General features: G+C 30.6%; 1 protein-coding gene across 6 annotated transcripts in view; it reads right to left on the bottom strand.

Moving 5' to 3' along the window:
• Positions 1-525: 525 nt before the first annotated feature.
• The window catches only part of LOC139524541 (endosome/lysosome-associated apoptosis and autophagy regulator family member 2-like), a 48,848-nt gene continuing 30,204 nt past the window's right edge, over positions 526-19,169 (bottom strand). For 2 of the 6 annotated variants that reach the window (XM_071319406.1, XM_071319389.1), the window contains 11 exons: positions 14,189-14,289; positions 12,652-12,731; positions 12,106-12,145; positions 11,481-11,723; positions 10,863-10,926; positions 9,791-9,873; positions 8,876-9,056; positions 8,419-8,442; positions 2,809-5,184; positions 2,289-2,531; positions 526-1,087 (listed from right to left, as the gene is read on the bottom strand). In XM_071319406.1, coding sequence (XP_071175507.1) covers positions 5,131-5,184; positions 8,419-8,442; positions 8,876-9,056; positions 9,791-9,873; positions 10,863-10,926; positions 11,481-11,723; positions 12,106-12,145; positions 12,652-12,731; positions 14,189-14,289 — 870 coding nt within the window. In that variant the 3' untranslated portion in view covers positions 526-1,087; positions 2,289-2,531; positions 2,809-5,130. Of the gene's footprint in view, positions 1,088-2,288; positions 5,185-8,418; positions 8,443-8,875; positions 9,057-9,790; positions 9,874-10,862; positions 10,927-11,480; positions 11,724-12,105; positions 12,146-12,651; positions 12,732-14,188; positions 14,290-19,169 lie in introns of all 6 variants that reach the window. The other 4 variants (XM_071319414.1, XM_071319427.1, XM_071319399.1 and 1 more) reach the window with 3 other exon arrangements.

Here is a 19,169-nt window from a genome sequence, read left to right on the forward strand (position 1 = left end):
CAAGATAACCAAATGATTACTAGTAAAAAATCTTATTTAAAAGAGGGAAGAAAGATACAAGAGGGACAGTCAAACTCATAGATCGAAAATAAACTGGCAAAGCCAGTAGGCAAGGATAATCAACAAGAAATAAACTTGAAGAAAACTGATGATTTTTCTCCCTTTACTGTGTTCATTCAAAAAGACAAATATTCAACGAGACACAGAACAATAAATTAATTCGCAAACAAGCATAGTGCATATTTTTGATATTTAAATTTTTGGATTAGTTGTACTTTGTATTACATTGACCTGTTTTGAAAATAATGTAGAGAATGCAAAGAACTGTCTTTTTCTACCCATTCTCCATTTGTTTTGATGCAACTTAATCAACAACGTCGTGAGAATACACATTGTTTTTTGACATCAGAGGATTGCAGGTTTTTATTTCACTGGGAATCACAGCAATACAATAAATGTATTTTTTAAGGTACTGAGATTGGCAGGTATATGGAGCAATAACAAGAGAACAATAATGTAACAAAGTTGATAATAAAAGAAACTTTATTGACATATTATATATATTAGCTTTATTAAATTAGTAAACAAAGACCAAAAGTAACAAAAAAGGAATGTAAAGGTGGAATGCTAAGTTAACCTACATCTGTAATACATAACCTACATGTGTAATATACATAACATACACGTGTAACACACAACCTACATGTGTCATAAGACAACCTATGTGTATTACATGTGTAATAGAGATTCTAATTATATTGCACTGATTAACTGAGTATGGGTGATGAGAAAGCTTACAGTGATTAATTCAATACCTTAGTAAATTATAGATGTCAATATTTTGCCATTATACAAATGCACCAATTCAGAATTATACGTCATGCCATGATATTTGCGTACAAGAATTTGATTCAGGCCAGACATGTAATACAGAAATATTTTCCAATTTCTAGCTTGGTTGCAACTATCATTAAATGTATACATGATGCTTATGATGCACATTATGAAAGGGAAAATTGCAATTTGGTCAGAATTTTGAGTGAACTACAATAGGTGTAGTAGAGCAACACTTACAGTCATGTCAGGGCTCACGCTACCAGGCGACTTGGGCGAAGAAGTCGCCTTCCTGACCGTCACTTCGCTTTCCCCGACCCCCAAAAGCGAAATCAAGTCGCCCTGTTCTTGACGATACTCGCTTTCAGTCACTTCCGTCATCGGACATTTTCAATTTTTACCAAGTTGATGAAACATCATTTTTTTTATTGATAATTAAAGAAATTCAGACATGAACGATTCAATATATTTAGAAAACAGGTTGAAGCATTGTCTTCGCAGTGTGTAGCAGGTTATTTGATAAAAATACAACTTTTTATCACTTCATGCATTTTCGCAAGTTCCGGTGCTTGTTACTCGAAAAACGTACATCAACCTAAATTTCAGCGGCAAAATAAGTTTGTTACTTCATTTAAACATGATAAAAGTTGCCTCCAGTAAATGTTTAATCCATTTATTGCATTAAAAACGTCATGTTCCTTTCCAAATAAGTTGTCAAACATCGTTTATTTTTGTAAATTTTCTTGCATTCGTCCGCCATTGACCGATTTCTAAACTACGGATCTGAACCGGACCAGCTATGACCGAAATCCGTACTTTTACAATAATTACTACGGACGCACGGATGGAACAGCTGACACAAGAATATTGATCCCAAAGGGAAAAATTACGCATTCCACACACATTAAGAGACTTTTGGTTACATCTTATTAATTGGTGTATATAATTCCCTATATTTTTTATGGATTGTTTCAAACTATTGATTAAAGTTGCTTAACTCTGAGACTATCATACTAATATCAATATATTATGGCCCAGCTTAATAACTTTTATATTTTTTTATGAGAAACACTAAATTTCATACACAAGATGATTTTTAATTAAATTGTAATTGATATATTATAATTTTTTTACATTTTTTAAAATAATTGGGTTTTTTTTTAGTGCTAGATATTTAGTTGGTAGTTTCTCACAAGAACCTTAGTAAAACTTAAACAACTTTTTATTTCAAATGTTACTTTAATTGTACTTATTTTTACTCAGATATGAATTGAACAATATAAAAAGAACATTATTTACATATGGCCCTTTATACTATTGTAAAATCCAAACATTGTAGCGCACCGCGCGAATGAGCACTTCTCTTTCAAATCTCACCACTTCTCCCTATCAGTTTCAAAAAGAGAAGTCACTTCTCCCTATAATTCTGAAGTAGTGTGAGCCCTGCATGTCACAGTAACAAGTTTTAATATGACAGATTCTAACACAAAAAATATACAAAAAATAAAATAAAGAAGAGATAAATATATTGCAAACACTTTTCATTTTACCCTAAAAAAAAGAAGCCATTTATAGCCATGATATTGATCAAGTAGTTAAGAAAAATGGGCATTTCAGAATGTCAAAGTACAAAGGGCATGCAATTTGATTGTTCATATCACATACAACAAGAATAACGTTAACCAATTTTAATTGGGCTTAAGGTGGTACCCAACACTTTCACTAAAATTAATTTGACTCGTTTAATTTTCATAAAATTTTGTCAAAGTATTTACTTTGAGACTTTAATAAAAATATTAAAATTTAAAAATTCTTGAACCAACCGTTTTGTCAGAAAAATTACACTGGTTATATAGCAATTTGACAAACACCAATTTAGATCATTGAGAAGATTAATATTCCTTATACAACACAACGTAATTAAAACGTTTAGCTGACTTTACAGAGTTATCTCCCTGTAGTGTTAGGTACCACCTTAATTTGGCAGATCAAAACATTTTAATGTAGTTTTTTGAAAATATTACCCAGTGTACCTTAGATTCTGAAACTACAAATTAAACAAAATTATGGCAGATCTTCATCTTCAATGACATTATTTATAACAACATATATATAGGTAAGTTTTAAATCTATACAGATTGTCAGATCTAGAACAAAAAGATTTTGAGCATTTACAAAACTGATACAATATAGGCGTAACAACTCAAATATAGAAAGACTGATACAAAATAAACCTACATAATTATATACCTAAACAAAAGCTTAACTTATTAGTACAACATCAATTGTTTACAAAAAGAAAAGTATAAAGTTCTTTTAATCATGTAAAATACAAAATTTGATTGCTTTAATAAAGTGAGGGAAAAAAAAGAGAATATTACACACAACCATTACCCCAAAATTATACATAAACAAAAAAACAATAAACTATGTAAAAGGAAAACATTTTAAACTCACAACCTATTGGTGTTTTAACAACGTTAAAAAATATCCAACAAAATAATGACTAAAAGCCCTCAAGAAATAAAAATAAACTGGTCAACTATGCATGTAAGCAAGCAATGTTAAGTTAGAACTTTGTTAATAACTAAAATTATGAAACAAAAGTTTGGGGACAAAAATATTACCTTAAAGTGAAATTAAGCTCCTATTTACAAATACGCATTTTTTTGTTTTGGCTTTTCAAAGAAATTCTGACAAAAATATATAGCTCATTTTAAAGATTCTATATTACCCTAAAATTTGGGCATGAATTTAAATGAAGAAACCATTAAAGATATTCGGTCACAAGTTGAAAAACAAGCATAATACTTAATGCCATTTCTCAATTTTTTAGTGTCCACAAACCCCAACTTTACTTTAAAAATAGGAAGAAGCTTCCTATACTCTCTGCCACAACAATAAGCTTTAACAGCACCATATATTGAATACATATCTACATGATAATTCACATCTAATGTTAACAAAGTATTATAAAACAGATGTTAAAATGGATTTCCTTTCCCTCATAGAGATATTTTTAAACATACAAAGAATCAAAACAATAACTGCACAACATATGAATCACAACTCTATAAAACATGATTGATAATGCAGGAAAAAACTAACATAACAAAGCACCTATCTACTATCTCTGTCTTCAAGAAATAAAAAAAATATATTATCTAACTAACTTATAGGTAAATAATTATAATAAGATTAAAGTAAAAAAAAAATTTTAAACTTTTATGTTTTATGTTAACACTTAAAAAAAATAAAGTTCTGGCTATTATGACTTTTACAAAAATGTCATTTTTAATGGCACTGTGAGTTAATATTAGGTATGGCTTGATTTCATCCTTTTTCAATTATAATTTGATGTCTGCAAGTTATGAAAGGTTATACAGAAGGACTTTTTTATATATATATTTGTTAAATATATTTCATAGAGGTATAAACAGATTTACAAAATTTTTAGTGGCAAATATTTTTCCATAAGTTAGTGCATGGCTCTATATAAAATACAACACAATATCTTGTAATGCCACAAAAAATGTTATATCATAAAAGCGATCAATCTGTAAATTATACAAGTAAATAATTTGTAAATAAATTCAATCAAATGTGTATATGCCATTTACCTAGAAAATAATCACAATAAAGGTGTTTAATGATACTTGTATCTGTTCAGAAAATAATGAAATGAGTCCTTTCTACAATAAACATTGGAATAAAAAAAAATATTGGTCCCAGTGTCAAGCATAATCAACCTATCTTAATTGCCTTATATATTAATATTTCAACACATTAGTTGAACTGTTCTATATCAATTAAATCAATTATATATATATTTCCTTTCTCAATTTTATTCAATTCAATCATAATAAAAAAAATTTGATAACCAACAATTAAACAAATACATGCACATGTGCAACATTTCATTTATCCATTTTGTATTAAAAACTCAAATTAAGAGAAACTTAACTTTACTTTAATAATATCAACCATTTAGAAAATCTGCAATTTTGCTGAAATATTTGATGAACTGAAAAATAAATATGGGAATCCAAAAATAATGTTGTCATGAGGTACACGCTCTGGTACCTTGTACCTAAGATGGTTATATATTTTTCGCTCAAGGAAAGACCCTCTGTGACTTAATTATAAATGAATACATCAATGATCATTCAATATAATATTGAGACAAATTGTAACTTGACAATAAAAGCAACACCACATGTTAACTACTGGATTTCATTTTTGTTGAAATGGACAGATACATAAGGCCTTCTTGGAATAAAATCATATCTGTCGTCTTTACGTCAGTGGTATCTTCTCAGAACGTCCGGTCTCAAATGGATTCTCATCGTCCTGCAATGATTATTAAATTGGTTTTATGAAAGACAGCATAAACAACCTTATATTCCCATTACATGTTTTAACAGTATAATTTTCTTTTGCCAATTATAAGCAACAATTATTTTCTCTTGATATGCAAGGTTCTGGGCAAAGATGGTACATGAAACATATATCTGAGAAAACTTTAATTTTATTTTGCCCACAGTATATATGTAGGACTCTAAAGTGCGATGGTACTCTAAAGTGCAATGGTCACGCTAAAGTGATTGGTCTACGCTAAAGTACGATGGTGTTTCACGCTAAAGTACGATGGTGTTTCACGCTAAAGTGCGTTGGTTGTTTGTTTGTTCGCTAAAGTACGATGGTGTATCACACTAAAGTGTGATGGTCCAAAGGGTAAGATTCGAAGTATTAAAACATCGAGGTTTAAAAAGTCTTTTTGCAAAAGCTATTATGCTTAGGTATAACATATGTGATAGGCTTTACAATTTACCGGTAGACGGAAGTAATTGTTTCTAAATTAACAAGTCCGACCAAGTAATAATTTGCTAAAAAGGTAATTTATGTTTTGCTAATATTATTTTTCATGTAAAATGAATTTTTAAAAATTCGGAGCGTATTGAATATTTCGATAATTGGTGTAGATTGCCGTTCACTCTAAAGTTACAACCTACCTCTTATTACATTTGTCTGAAAATTAAAAATCCCTAATTTGTTCATTGTCGGAATATGTTCATAAGCTTAAATCTAAATACGAGAGAAATGCAATGTTCGCCGAGCTTTCTCCTTTTGAATATTTTTCTACAATATACAGTACAAACTTATGTTTTAGAAGACAATTTATAGTTAACGCATGAAAGCATGTATCTCTATTATACCGACGTTACTTTTCATTAAAATCGACGGCATTTTAACGGGGATCACAAAGTAAACTGCCACATAAACAATGATTCGAATGTATCCGTTCGCTTCAAATAGAAGCAGGACAATTATGCGTATACAGTTTTGTATTTATATAGTAAAATGGTTGACTGTAGGATACAAGTCCTTTTTCCAGCACTCGAAAAACTAATAAACATTGTGATTGAGCCGACAAAGAACGATTAAATTCAATCAATTACTCGTAAGTCATGGACATATGGTGTAAAAACTGTTAATCAAATCACAGTGAATCAAATATTCCTAATATATTATGCTCATTTTTAGTTTGTATAAATAACTGTTAATGTCATTATCGAACGTCATTTTCCCATCCCATCGCACTTAAGCGTATGGAACATCGTACTTTAGCGTAGACCATCGCACTTTAGCGTAGACCATCGTACTTTAGCGTCCCCATCGCACTTTAGAGTCCTACATATATAACATCAGAATACATTTTTTTCACAGCTATAATAAAGTTGTGACCTGCCAACTATGTTTAACTCTTAAAGTTCAGAAATAGAATCAAACAATCAGTTGAATATGCAAAATCTCAATCTGCAGTAAATTATAATTGATCATGATATAACAAAAGTATCAGATTCTTCAATTTACATCAAAACATCCCAAATCAAGTCTTTTTCCTGATGCTAGATATTGATATGCTTAAGTGTCTTTTAACAGGGTTTCCGCTGGCGGTCGCCATTTTCGCAATTTGCGAAAAAATAATAATTGTGGCGAAAAAAATTCGTCATTTGCGAAAGAATTTGGCGAAAGAAATATATAGAACGATTTATTTTCCTCCATCTTGTTTATTTACTTTTTTCGAGTTTATCGGACTTTACCCGATCAGACAATACTCGGAATTCACCCTGACCTCATTAAGATTTGGACAGGAAATCAATAATCAGCTGATTGCATTTTATAGCTATCGACAACAAAGGACTAATTAATAAAGGTGTTGATTGAATTGTTTGACAAAATGATATGGTTAAATGGCTTCCGCTAAATGTCACATACATAATTTATTTACGACTTTGCGACGAACGTGTTTGAAGCAAACTTTTGACGTCTCCTCTCCTTTTAAAGATAGTTTAGAAAAGAAAGCTGTTGTTGTTACGAAAAATTTTCAAAAGCAAGAAAAATCTCCGATTCAAAACTTTAATTATCCTTTGATTTTAATATAGGTAATTGATTAGGGAGACTACTTTAAAGTCGTTTGAGTGACACGTGTGTTTCAAGCATAGTTTTAGTCTCAACTTTTTCATTTACGATGGTCAAGAAAAGAAAACTGTCGTTATGAAGAATACTATTCAAAAGGTTGGGAACAACCCCTCGAATGAGAGTAGCCCTTCAATGTTATGACTACACATGAAATGAGGGATCAAAATATCATGTGATAAAAGCTTTTGTTTTGTTGTAAAAACCAATTAGTACAAAAGGGCACATCAATATTTTTCTTTTAAAGAAACTTTCCCTACGAACTATACTGGTATTAAATAATCAAAACATGTCCATTAATTTTGTTGTAAATTATTTCCAGGACTTATATCTCCTTTATTATTAAAAGTATAGTGGCCCCCTCATTTAGAAAAGTTGATTTATATCTTCTTTATTATTAAAAGTATAGTGGCCCCCTCATTTAGAAAAGTTGTTTAAAATACAATGAATATTTTTCCCTTTTATGTTAAAAACAAAATCTGTTGTTTTAAAGTAAATGTTTAGTGTTTATTCATTAAATGTAGACTCCAAAATAAGTTTGACAGAATAATCATAGACACAACGGGGCAAAATCACCTTATTTAACGGAAAAAGGGGGGAGGGGAGTAAGAAAAAAAGGTAAATTTTAAACGAAAAATATAGTTATGTTACTTGGCGAAAAAAATAATAAAGTGGCGAAAAATATATTGTTTTGGCGAAAGAGGTGGCGAAAAAAATAATTGACCCAGGGGAAACCCTGCTTTTAATTTTTAGAAAAACATTAAAACAAAAACAAAACTGAACAAAATATTTAACTAGGATATCCAAATAAATTAATAAAAAAGTTTAAAACAAAAACTAAATAAATACAAGATTTGTGTGCCAAGGTAATGCAATGTGTATCTGCAGATAGTCTGGTTGTACTTACTGGATTATAAAGCTGATTTAAATAAACAAAGAAGTATAAGGAGGTTTTCAATATGATAGAAACAAAACAGAAAATCGTTAAAAAAATTCTCAATTTCTATGTAGACTTTGAAAAGTGTCTTGAAAAGCATGGGAATTATATAATCCTGTTCTCATGCACATTTGTAACCTTGCTTGACCTTCACCTCCTATACTTACTGATGAAAATAAGTCTAATGCACTCTAGAAAAGTTTTAAAAGCAAGTTGAACTGTGAACTTCTGCTCACTAATGATACCATCACTGAATGAAATGATTACCTTACTCCTAAAGTTGGGGTATAATTATATATTTAAGGTATAAGGAGATGTGGGGTTTCTGTCAATGAGACAGCAACCTGAACAACATAATAACCAAAAGACATCCAGCGGTTGATTTACAGTCTTCAACAATAGTCAGTTAACTCTACAATATGTTCAGCTTTGAATCACACTTTAACCCACTAAATTTACACAGAAATTAAATTGAATAAAAGAACTAAGAAGTTTAAGATGGCTTGAGCCAAGATTATTGTTAAAGACTAAAATTTTCAAAATTTTTAAAGAAAATTTTCAAATTGATTCTTTCTTATAACTAAATTACATATTTATTAAAAACTTTATAGATACAAATCTTACCTTATCTGATCTTTTGCCTCTTATTTTATTGAGTATTTTTGATCCTCTGCTTGTTTTAAATTGTACAGAATCAAATTGATCTTCTTCTCCGTCAGACAAACCACAAGAATCTACTCCTGGTAACTCTCCATCATAGTTTGGTTCATTCTGGTGGGTTAACTTCATATACTTATACTCTAGACTGTAAAGTAGATCAACATGGATAATCAACTTATATCAATTTTTTTTTTTTTAAGGTAGTACCTAACACTACAGGGAGATAACTCTATAAAATCAGCTAAACGCTTTAATTATCTTGTGATGTTAAAAGAATATTAAGCTTCTCAATGATCAAAATAAGTGTTTGTCAAACTGCTATATAACCAGTGTAATTTTTCTGATAAAACGGTTGGTTCAAATTTTAATTTTTTTTTATATTTTTGAAAAAGGGTCAAAGTAAATACTTTGTCAAAATTTAAAGAAAATTAAACGAGCCAAATTAATTTTAGTTAAAGTGTTGGGTACCACCTTAAAGCTATGATTTTATTTATCAATATCATTATTTGTCCTTGCATACTCTTATCTAAAATCTCCCAGCTTTTCCCCAAAAATGTCTGTTTATAAACTTCCTTTATCATCAATGGACCATGGCTGTGTCGGCAGAGTCAAATAAATTGGATGGAAAAGACATGTGCAAATGCTAATACAATTGGATTCTAAATATCATTTACTAACAATAAGTTGTTCCCTACTAAACTGACTTTGCTGAGCCCAGACAAACACTTCTTTCTTGTTGAAGTCAAAATTGCTCATTTAAGACGGTACAATCAAAGTGACTTTACTTAAAACTTACCTGACATGTACAACTAACTGAGACACACTATGTCAAGGTGCATTGCAGTAAACTTACTGATTATTATTCTTTTAATCACTTACTTTTTATTTCTCTGCCAACAGTATATGACACATATCAGTAAGATAAGTCCAAGGGCAACAACTGGTGGTACAACTACTTTCACCTAAATAAAACAACAAGAAATAAAAATCTGAATAAGATGCCATTACAAAATAGTTTGTTCCCCAAGCCTGTAATACATCTGATGAAAGCAGTGTTTTTTTTCTCCTCCTTTCATCCACAAAACAGGTTTACTGAGTACAGGTTTTATTTAAAAAAACTTTTGGTTTCCACAATAGATCATTTATGAGACATTCATCTATGAATGTGGAAGTTTATTACCAGAATTAAACAAGAATGTGTCCATAGTACAGGATGCCCCCTCTGCACTATCACTTTCAGTGGACCGCGAAAATTGGGTAAAATCTCTAATTTGGTATTAAAATAAGAAAAGGGAACATGTGTACTAAGTGTCAAGTTGATTGGACTTCAACTTCATCAAAAACTACCTAGACCAAAAACTTTAACCTATAGCGGGAGGACAAACAGACAAACGAACAGATGGAAAAACGGATGCAGACCAGAAAACATAATTCCCATAAATTGGGCCTAAAAACGAACATCGTTTCAGCTTTTATTGTTAATCAAATATTAATGAGAAATAACTTCAACCTGACTTTTAACCTGGTTTCTTAGATTTTCAAGCATAAAATAAAATGTAACTTTTAATGAAGAGGCAGGTTCTGAAAAATAAATTTTGGAGTGGTCTTCGATATATTTTTCTGATATTTTCTTAATCAAATGCAAATGAATTTCAGTAAAGGTTTGATTACAGATTGGTTCCAACATTTGGGATTTTCTATTTTTCAATTTGAATGAAAAATAAATACCAAGAGTCTATTGAATCGTTCATTAAAAGAATACAGAATGCTTTTCATATTTCAGAATATTTCTTCCTGTCTTGTTTTAATGTCTTTATTGGATACAGTGAACATGTGAAATTCAACTTTTTATAAAAATTGTAATTAAACAGTTAATCATCTTTTCATAATTCATTAAACTTTGATTTAGTTATCAACAAATAACGAGAAAAGGACAATTATTTGTACTTACAATGAAAGGAAGTTTAATCGCACATTTCTGTGTTTCAATTGCTGGTGGTTCTCCTATACAGTGACTGAAGTGAAAAAATATAAAAGGTCATATAAGGAAGGTGTTATTCAATGTATATTCTACATATAGATGTAATGATGCTTATTATTTTTCAGAAGTAAGTTATTTCAGTTAATAAAAAAGAGAAACCTTTTAAACAATATCAGTTGCTGAAGGCTACTGCTAGTATCAATATTTTTAGAAGTTACTGGTATAATTATCAAGACTATTTCCAGTCTAAAAGGCTGCCAAAACCATAGCAGCTACCCCTGTAGTTTTTACTAAAGAAATACTTCTACTAGTTTTGATTCCTACTTAATAGAAAATCATGTTAATAAAACTCAATACTATATGGATTGTATAGACTCTTGTCTTAGTATTTAAGAAGTTTGTATGTTGCCTTTTAGATGTCTCTTTTTCACGTTAGATTACTGTCTAATTGATGTATACCCCACACCACCTTATATGTGTACAAGACTAATAATTTTCCAACATATAAACAGTTATAACACTGATATTTACTCTGGTTTATAGTGTAATAGTGTAATGAATATAAACAATAGTAACACTGATATTTACTCTGGTTTAGTATAATGAATACTCTGTGATCCATCCACACATTCTGCTACAATTTTGACAAAATCTTCCTTAGCACACTTGGGACAAGCATAAACAGTTTTCCACAGGAGATGGAAGTTACAGCCATCACATGTTCCATACACACATTTTGGCGGGAAAACTATTTCTCCCTCGTCTTCCATCTTTTGATCACATTTCAGGGAGATTATTGTATTACGTCCCTCTGGACAAGCCTCTGTAGATCTACATAAAAAATCAAAAAATTATGTTAAATTCATAAATGTATTTACAATACAGTATGCATAGTATAAAACAAAATCAGCTTCCATTTCTTAATTCAATTCTTGCTTGATTGTGCAATTGGCATTCTATTACGTTGCATAAATCTGATCTGTGTTTTTGTCTATTGTAGATAACTAAATGCTTGGGTATAATATGAATGCAGCCTTTAAGCAAAAATTGAGGGAATAAAAAACTAATATTTGTAAGATAGTGATGTACTTTTGAAGTAAACTATTTTAAATGTCATATTTTAATCATAACAATTAATTTTACTTCTTCTACAAGATGTAAAATAAATCCTTTTCTCACAAACATAATCACAAATGAATCAGGTGGTACTTACTCTTCCGATTTAGAATAGAAATGTATGTCTTTTTCTGATCCTAAAATAAAACAGGAAACAGTTATTTTGATTGACATAACATATGAAGGCAGTTAGAATATATGTTATTTATCAATATTCATTCTTTATAATTTCTTTTAGTTATAATTTCAAGTCAAAAATAAGACCCCAATATTTCATCCAGCTTTATGGAAATTAATTTTCCCCATATCAAACAATGGTCATTGGCAATTTACAAATTGTAACCATTCAGGAAATACAGTTTTATTAAAGTTGAATTAGTAAACATTCATTCATGAAATTTAATACAGTCATTTTAAATTCTAAATCTTTAAAAGATGGTCTATGACAATCCAAAAGTTATTTCATCAAATAAATTTATTACAAGCCTATCACAGGGAACAGATCTAGATTTGTAAAGACTCATTGTTTTATTGAATCAGTATTTATGAAATAAATTGAAACAGCCAGCAGCTTTTTCATAAAAAAAAGTGGAATACTATTAAATGTCTTATGATAAAGTTTCAGCTCAGTTCTTATATTTACCCTCAGTTGGATATCCTTCTTTTTTGTACATCTCTACCAGGCTTTTGTTTGTTACTATCTTGTCAATGTAGTCACCAAGACTGGAAAAAATAAAAATCAATTAGACGAAGGCTTTTGTTGGTATCACTTTGAAGTTATTTTTAATTCAGAAATCCTTGTGATGTTCATATCGTTGGTTAAAATGGTGACAGGTTTGACAAAAAATAAAAACTATTTGTTTGGTAGTTTTATTTGCTTGTTGCATTTCATCTTGAATTTTGTACATTGTTCAAATATAATAATAATTGCAAAAAACAATTCCAGTGACTAAAGTAGGACTGAGGGGTGGGACTCATAGTCAACACTGACTTTCCAATCTTAAAATGCATACAATCACAATTTTCTATCTTGCTTTGACAATGCCTGAAAGTCTTGTATACAGCAGGTTCATATTTATATCATACATATATATGTCCTTATATAGAATGTAAGATTGGTCACTATACTTTAAACACCAATACATATAGATTATAACATGGCATTTTTCATATCAGACCCCTTATCAGCCCGAGAGCCGATAGGTTCGAGGGATGATTTTGACCATGGTCTGATAAGAGGTCTGATATGAAAAATGACGTGTAACATATACTTCAGCAGATGACATTCAGACAAAAACTATTTAAAATAAAAAAAAAAACAAGAATGTGTCACCAGTACACGGATCCGCACTATCATGTTCAGATCATAGGGAACATGTGTACTAAGTTTCAAGTTGATTGGACATCAACTTCATCAAAAACTTTAACCTGAAGCGGGACAAACGAACGAACAGACGGACCAAGACCAAAAAACATAATGCCCATAAATGGGGCATAAAAATGAATTTGTTGTAATATATTTTCCTGATTCTTAATATGTTTTTTTTTATCCAACTTTGTTATGTTTTACACACAAAACAAGAATGTGTCAAAAGTACACGGATGCCCCACTCGCATTATCATTTTCCGTGTTCAATGGACCGTGAAATTGGGTAAAAAATCTAATTTGGCCTTAAAAGTAAAAAGATCAACCAAAAGGGAACATGTGTACTAAGTTTCAAGTTGATTGGACTTCAGCTTCATCAAAAACTACCTTGATCAAAAATTTTAACCTGAAGTGGGACGAATGGACGGACAGACGAACAGACAGACAGACGAACTGACGGACGCACAGACCAGAAAACATAATGCCCCTCTACTATCGTAGGTGGGGCATAAAAACCCAAAACTACCATTGAGGTGTATTTTCTGGAATTTGCCATATGACGTAGAAATGTCAAGTGACAACGTTACAGAAAAGCATGCGATAATATCTGGAAGCAGTTGATATAAAACTGAAGCAGTTGATATAAACCGGAAGCAGTTGATAACAAAAGTCATATCACACGGCTGAAGCAATTCCTCAAATTTAATGAATAAATATATGTACAAATTAGTTTTATCATGGGGTACAATTACACCATTATTTTCTATAAGTATATGATTAATTCATTTATCTTAGGCTGATCAACTGTACATACCTGGTAGGCTGAGTAGAGAGTGATTTGGAAGCATCAGTGGAAGGTATAATTGTAGATCTACAAACTACTCCTTTTACTAGAGATGATTCTGAAAATTTACTCTGAAAGAAAAAAAAAATATTGTCTGTAAAATTAACATACATTGATGATTAAACAACATAAAAACTATCATAATGTAACTTTCAAGTTTTATTTCACAATTGCATTGCATTTTACATATTAAGTGTCCTCCTGAATGTCAAATGACAGGAATATATATGGTCATTTCAGAACTTTTATCAGATTTTGCATACTGAAGTTTGTTAAACTAGAACTAAAAAAATATCTCTCTTATTATCTGAAATATAATTGAATTTCTTCAAATAGATGCATATATATGTGACCAGCCACGACATATCCAGGCTTATGGAGGTAGAAAGTCATTGTGAGAAAAACGCCGTTAACTATATGTGACTAGCCACTTCAAGGCTTATAGTGCGGTGACAGAAGTGTAAAAAGTCGTCTAGATCGCGAGTTTAATCTCCCCAAATAACACACGGCTAAAAATGGTCTTAACTTAAAGACAAATATGTCTTCTTTAGTTTTTGCCCTGTCGTCAGAATTTCGTACGGTCACATTTTTCTAAAAAGTCGTTTTAATGACTAGTAGTATATTGGAGAGTTTCAACCCCCCTTTTTCAAATTGAAAAAATGTGTATGTTTTCTCACATTTAATTGAAATAGTTTTTCCTGAAGCCATTTTTATATGTCAAAATATTCTATTTAGTATTTTATTTTCTTCTAATCTATAAAATTTGCGAAGTTTGGACTGTTTAAAATTAAGGTAATTTTAATTGCAAATTCAGACACAAACTTTGGTTTCTTCTTCATAGCAGTAATAAAAATTATCCCATGATATTTTAAGCATAAAGTATTTCATAAAACTAATAAGTGATAAAATTTTCGGAACCAAAATATGAAAAAAACCTTAAGAAATCAATGGAAAAAGAATGGACTAAAAACTTCAATTTCAACACGGAACTTAATCACTTGCCTTCCGTCACATTTTGTGTATTAGTCAATAATTTGCTCTCAACTGATAGATGGAATTACTACCTTTTTCGCTATTATATACACATATTTTCAATTAAAGTGCACATATATGCCACATACTTTGTTTGTATATGTTTATATTCTATGTTTTTTGTTACAAAACATCAAATATACTTTGTCAGAAAAGTCTTATTGTAAAATCAAAATAATTGACGGATAGTTTCAGTAAATATTCCGTGATATGTGAAGTCCGTTTCAACTTGCTCCAATAAGTCCAAAAGAAAAGAATAAAGTCGTTCAATTTTATGCGGTGCTTAATATGCAAAAAAAAAAAAAACTCGACTGGAATTTTGAGTCAATATAACCATATAGGGAAGTCGATTTTTGTATCTGCATCGAATAAAAGATTGGATGAGGTGAACATGTTTCATGAAAAGGCACTTGTTTCTGTCAATATGGGTTTACTACCCATACCCGTACGAAAAATCACCCGTACGGGTATGGATAGCAAACCCCATATTGACAGAAACAAGTGCCTATGATTTCATGCGATAGCTGTTAATTCGAAGAACTCTGTGCAGGCAGTTTACCATCGTTCATGCTACAAAAGTTACACAAGTTAACATATTTGTGCCCCCTTTTAGAGCGAGGAAGCTTCTTATCTGATATTTAATGACGACATACAATTTTCGGACTGTTGTCCCATAGTTTCGAGTATTTTTATGCGTTCTAGAATGCAGTCGTTCAACTGGAGCGCTTGTACATTTTGTTGCAACAAAACATTTTAGAAATATCAAAAAAACTACGCAAGTTTGAATCAGATGAGCGTATGAAGAATGTTTTATTCGTGTCAGACAAAGTTAAAATTGAAATAGTTTTTCCGTCCATCTTTTAATCTTCAAGCACTCTATCATTTTGGTTGCATTACAAATCATTTGCTATAAACGAGAAAAGACCCAAAAAAATCCAAAACCGTGGAAGCAGATATCTCAGATCACGATACTGCTTTTACTAATTTTATTTTGGCTATTGACAACGATTTAATGGTCATTCCTCGTGACACCGTTACTTGATAAATACAGATCTACTCTAATTTAAAGTATTCTACTTTTAACATGCGGTCTAAACTTATTGATTTCTATAGAAATTCAGTTGTCAAACAACAAGTTCAAGGCAAATATAACATAATATATAGTAGCAAAATAACTATTTGAGATGCAATATCAGCTGATAGGCAATTGAAAACTGACCTCAAAATCTCAATGTCAACGGTAATAGACACACATAACGGACAGCTATTTCATTCCGCTGCAAGTATACTTAGAAAAGACATCGAAACTCTAAAGAAGAATACCCAACTTCGGATGAATTGTCTCTTCCTTCTTCAATTCAGTCAATGCCTTCGTATTTATTGCAATTCATTTTATAGTTACTCGATGAAACTGCATACAGCCAAGACTATTCTCAGGAAATGGCACCAGAGAAATTGCGTAAATGCTAAGAAATTGTTAAGTCAATCGTGTGTGTGGCCAATTTTGTTTTACTCTTTTTTTTATTTAGGATTGGCTTTACAAATGTACCATCCATGAGTTTAGTTCAAAACACCTTGTTGAAACATTGAATGCCAATGGACGTTATGCTTCTTAAAGTAAAGTGCGACGCTATCTAATGTATAGCAAACCATGAAATTGAGCGAATTCAAGATAGTGTGTTCATCTCGTATAATGTTTCCTCAGCATCTTTACAGACACGCATATGGATGTCATCACACCTTCCTAAACCCCCTTTTAGATCTCTGTTAAATCTTGGATGAATTGATAGGGATGGTTTGAAGCTGGTATTTTTTTTAGGAACAAATGTCTTCGGACTTCCTACAATACCTTGTCTATACTTGTAAAGAAAAACTGAAAATAACGTGTTTGCTGTGAGCAGAACCTTTCATGTGCAGACATGTGGCCATGAGTGAAATGAGTAGAAATATTAAAACATGTCTTGTGACGGTTGATGAAAATGAAGATGATGAAGATAACGGTTGATTTGGTACAAAGCTTGTTGCACTGGTATACCCAGGTTAGGGGAGTGTTGGTGCGCCCTTAAAAAAGTTGAACCCGGCCATATTCTGTATGTGTCAGTTTCAAGTCACGAGATGGTAATGCAGTGTTTGTCGTTTGTTTCTATTTGTTTCTTATTCATTTTGTACATTAATCGGGCCGTTAGATTTTTCGTTTGTTTTACATTATTTGTTTCGGGAATTGAAGACTATGCAGTATGAATTTAATTTTTTACTCATTGTTGAAGCCCGTAATTTATGTCTCATTTGCAATCATATCACATCTTCTTTTTTTATATGGAATACTTTTGAAGTTTGTGGTACGTTGCAAGGAAAAAAAGGGGGGATATATAGGTACAAAACCTATAATGTAATAGATTTTAACCAGAGTAAAATACACAACAACAGATAATACTATGGAAGCAGTAATAATTGTGAAAAAAAACAAAAGCAAAGAGTAGTCTTTAAAAAAAAAAAAGTGTCCGCAAATTCAATTTGAGGTCATATTTGACTGTAGTGTTCTATTGCTTTGGTTTCATACCTCACCCAATATGATGGTTTACAAAATAATTTTAAAGTATTGTCCTGCATGACACTTGATGTTTATCTGAATTTGAAATTTGTCATAAGGTTAAGGTGCTCTAAACATTTTATAGGTTGAAAACTTGATTTTTGAAGTTTAATTTATAAAACGTCGTTTTATGAATTTTTTTGATAAAAAAATCTCAATGATTAAGGTTTATGTATAATAGCAAACATTACTAAAGCCAAAACAGTATCATTTGTATTTAGGTAGAGTTTAGAAATATAAAAAAATGTCAAAATTGAAACCCTCCCAAATTTTCACAGATTTTTACATATGACCTTTGACCTCAATTTTAAAAAAATGTGACCATATCAAGTCTTGACGACAGGCATATTATTATAGTACACGATTTCCTCTTTCCAATGATATATTATATAGGTGTGTGTTCGGTGGGGAGATTAAATTCAAAAAAATCTGCCTTCAGTCACCGCACTATTAGGAGGGTACATTGTTTAAAATTTGCTTTTTGTAAATTTATCTAGAAGATCTAGTCATGTTATTATGACATATATTTGTTGTAAAAGCAACGAGTCATTTCAAATACCGGTATGAAAATGAGACTGTTCTATGACGACTTTTATTTATTGAAGGCACTAATTTATAAAACACAAAATTATTGTATTTATTGGCTCTTAGTGATGTTCAATAGCGTATTTGAATAAAATATCAAAGACTTAAATTTACTACAATACAAACAATTCTTATCTCTATTTTAGAACATGTAACTTAAACTTGTTGAAATGAAAACTTGTTGAAATGAAGTTAGTTTAAAATTTGTCAAAGTAAGCTTTAAGAATTCTTTTTTTTAATTTAGATTTATTATGCAGGTCTCTAAACATAGTATGCGACGCGTAACAGTTTATGAGGTGTTCTCATATATGCATTTGATACGGTGAATTTATTATGGATATATTTCAGACTTCATTTATGAAAGAAAATCTTTAGAGCAGAGCATTTTTGTTTTGTTTGTAGCTCTATTTTTGAACATGTAATTTAAACGTATTGAAATATGTTTAAAATTTGTCAAAGTAAGCTTTAAGAATTCCTTTTTTTAATTTAGATTTATTATGCATGTCTCTTTAAATAGTATGCGACGCGTAACAGTTTATAAATAGGTGTTCTCTTATATTCATTTGATACGGTGCATTAATTATGGATATATTTCAGACTTTATTCATGAAAGGAAATCTATAGAGCAGAAATTTAAATTTTTTTTGGTATCAATTTAAAATGTAGATTAAAATATTTTTCACTTTCACGATAAACTAAAACTTCTTCAAAACTTATATATGATGTATAGTTCGGCATCCGCAA

Source organism: Mytilus edulis, chromosome 1 (assembly GCF_963676685.1).
Source record: "Mytilus edulis chromosome 1, xbMytEdul2.2, whole genome shotgun sequence".
Lineage (NCBI taxonomy): Eukaryota > Metazoa > Mollusca > Bivalvia > Mytilida > Mytilidae > Mytilus > Mytilus edulis.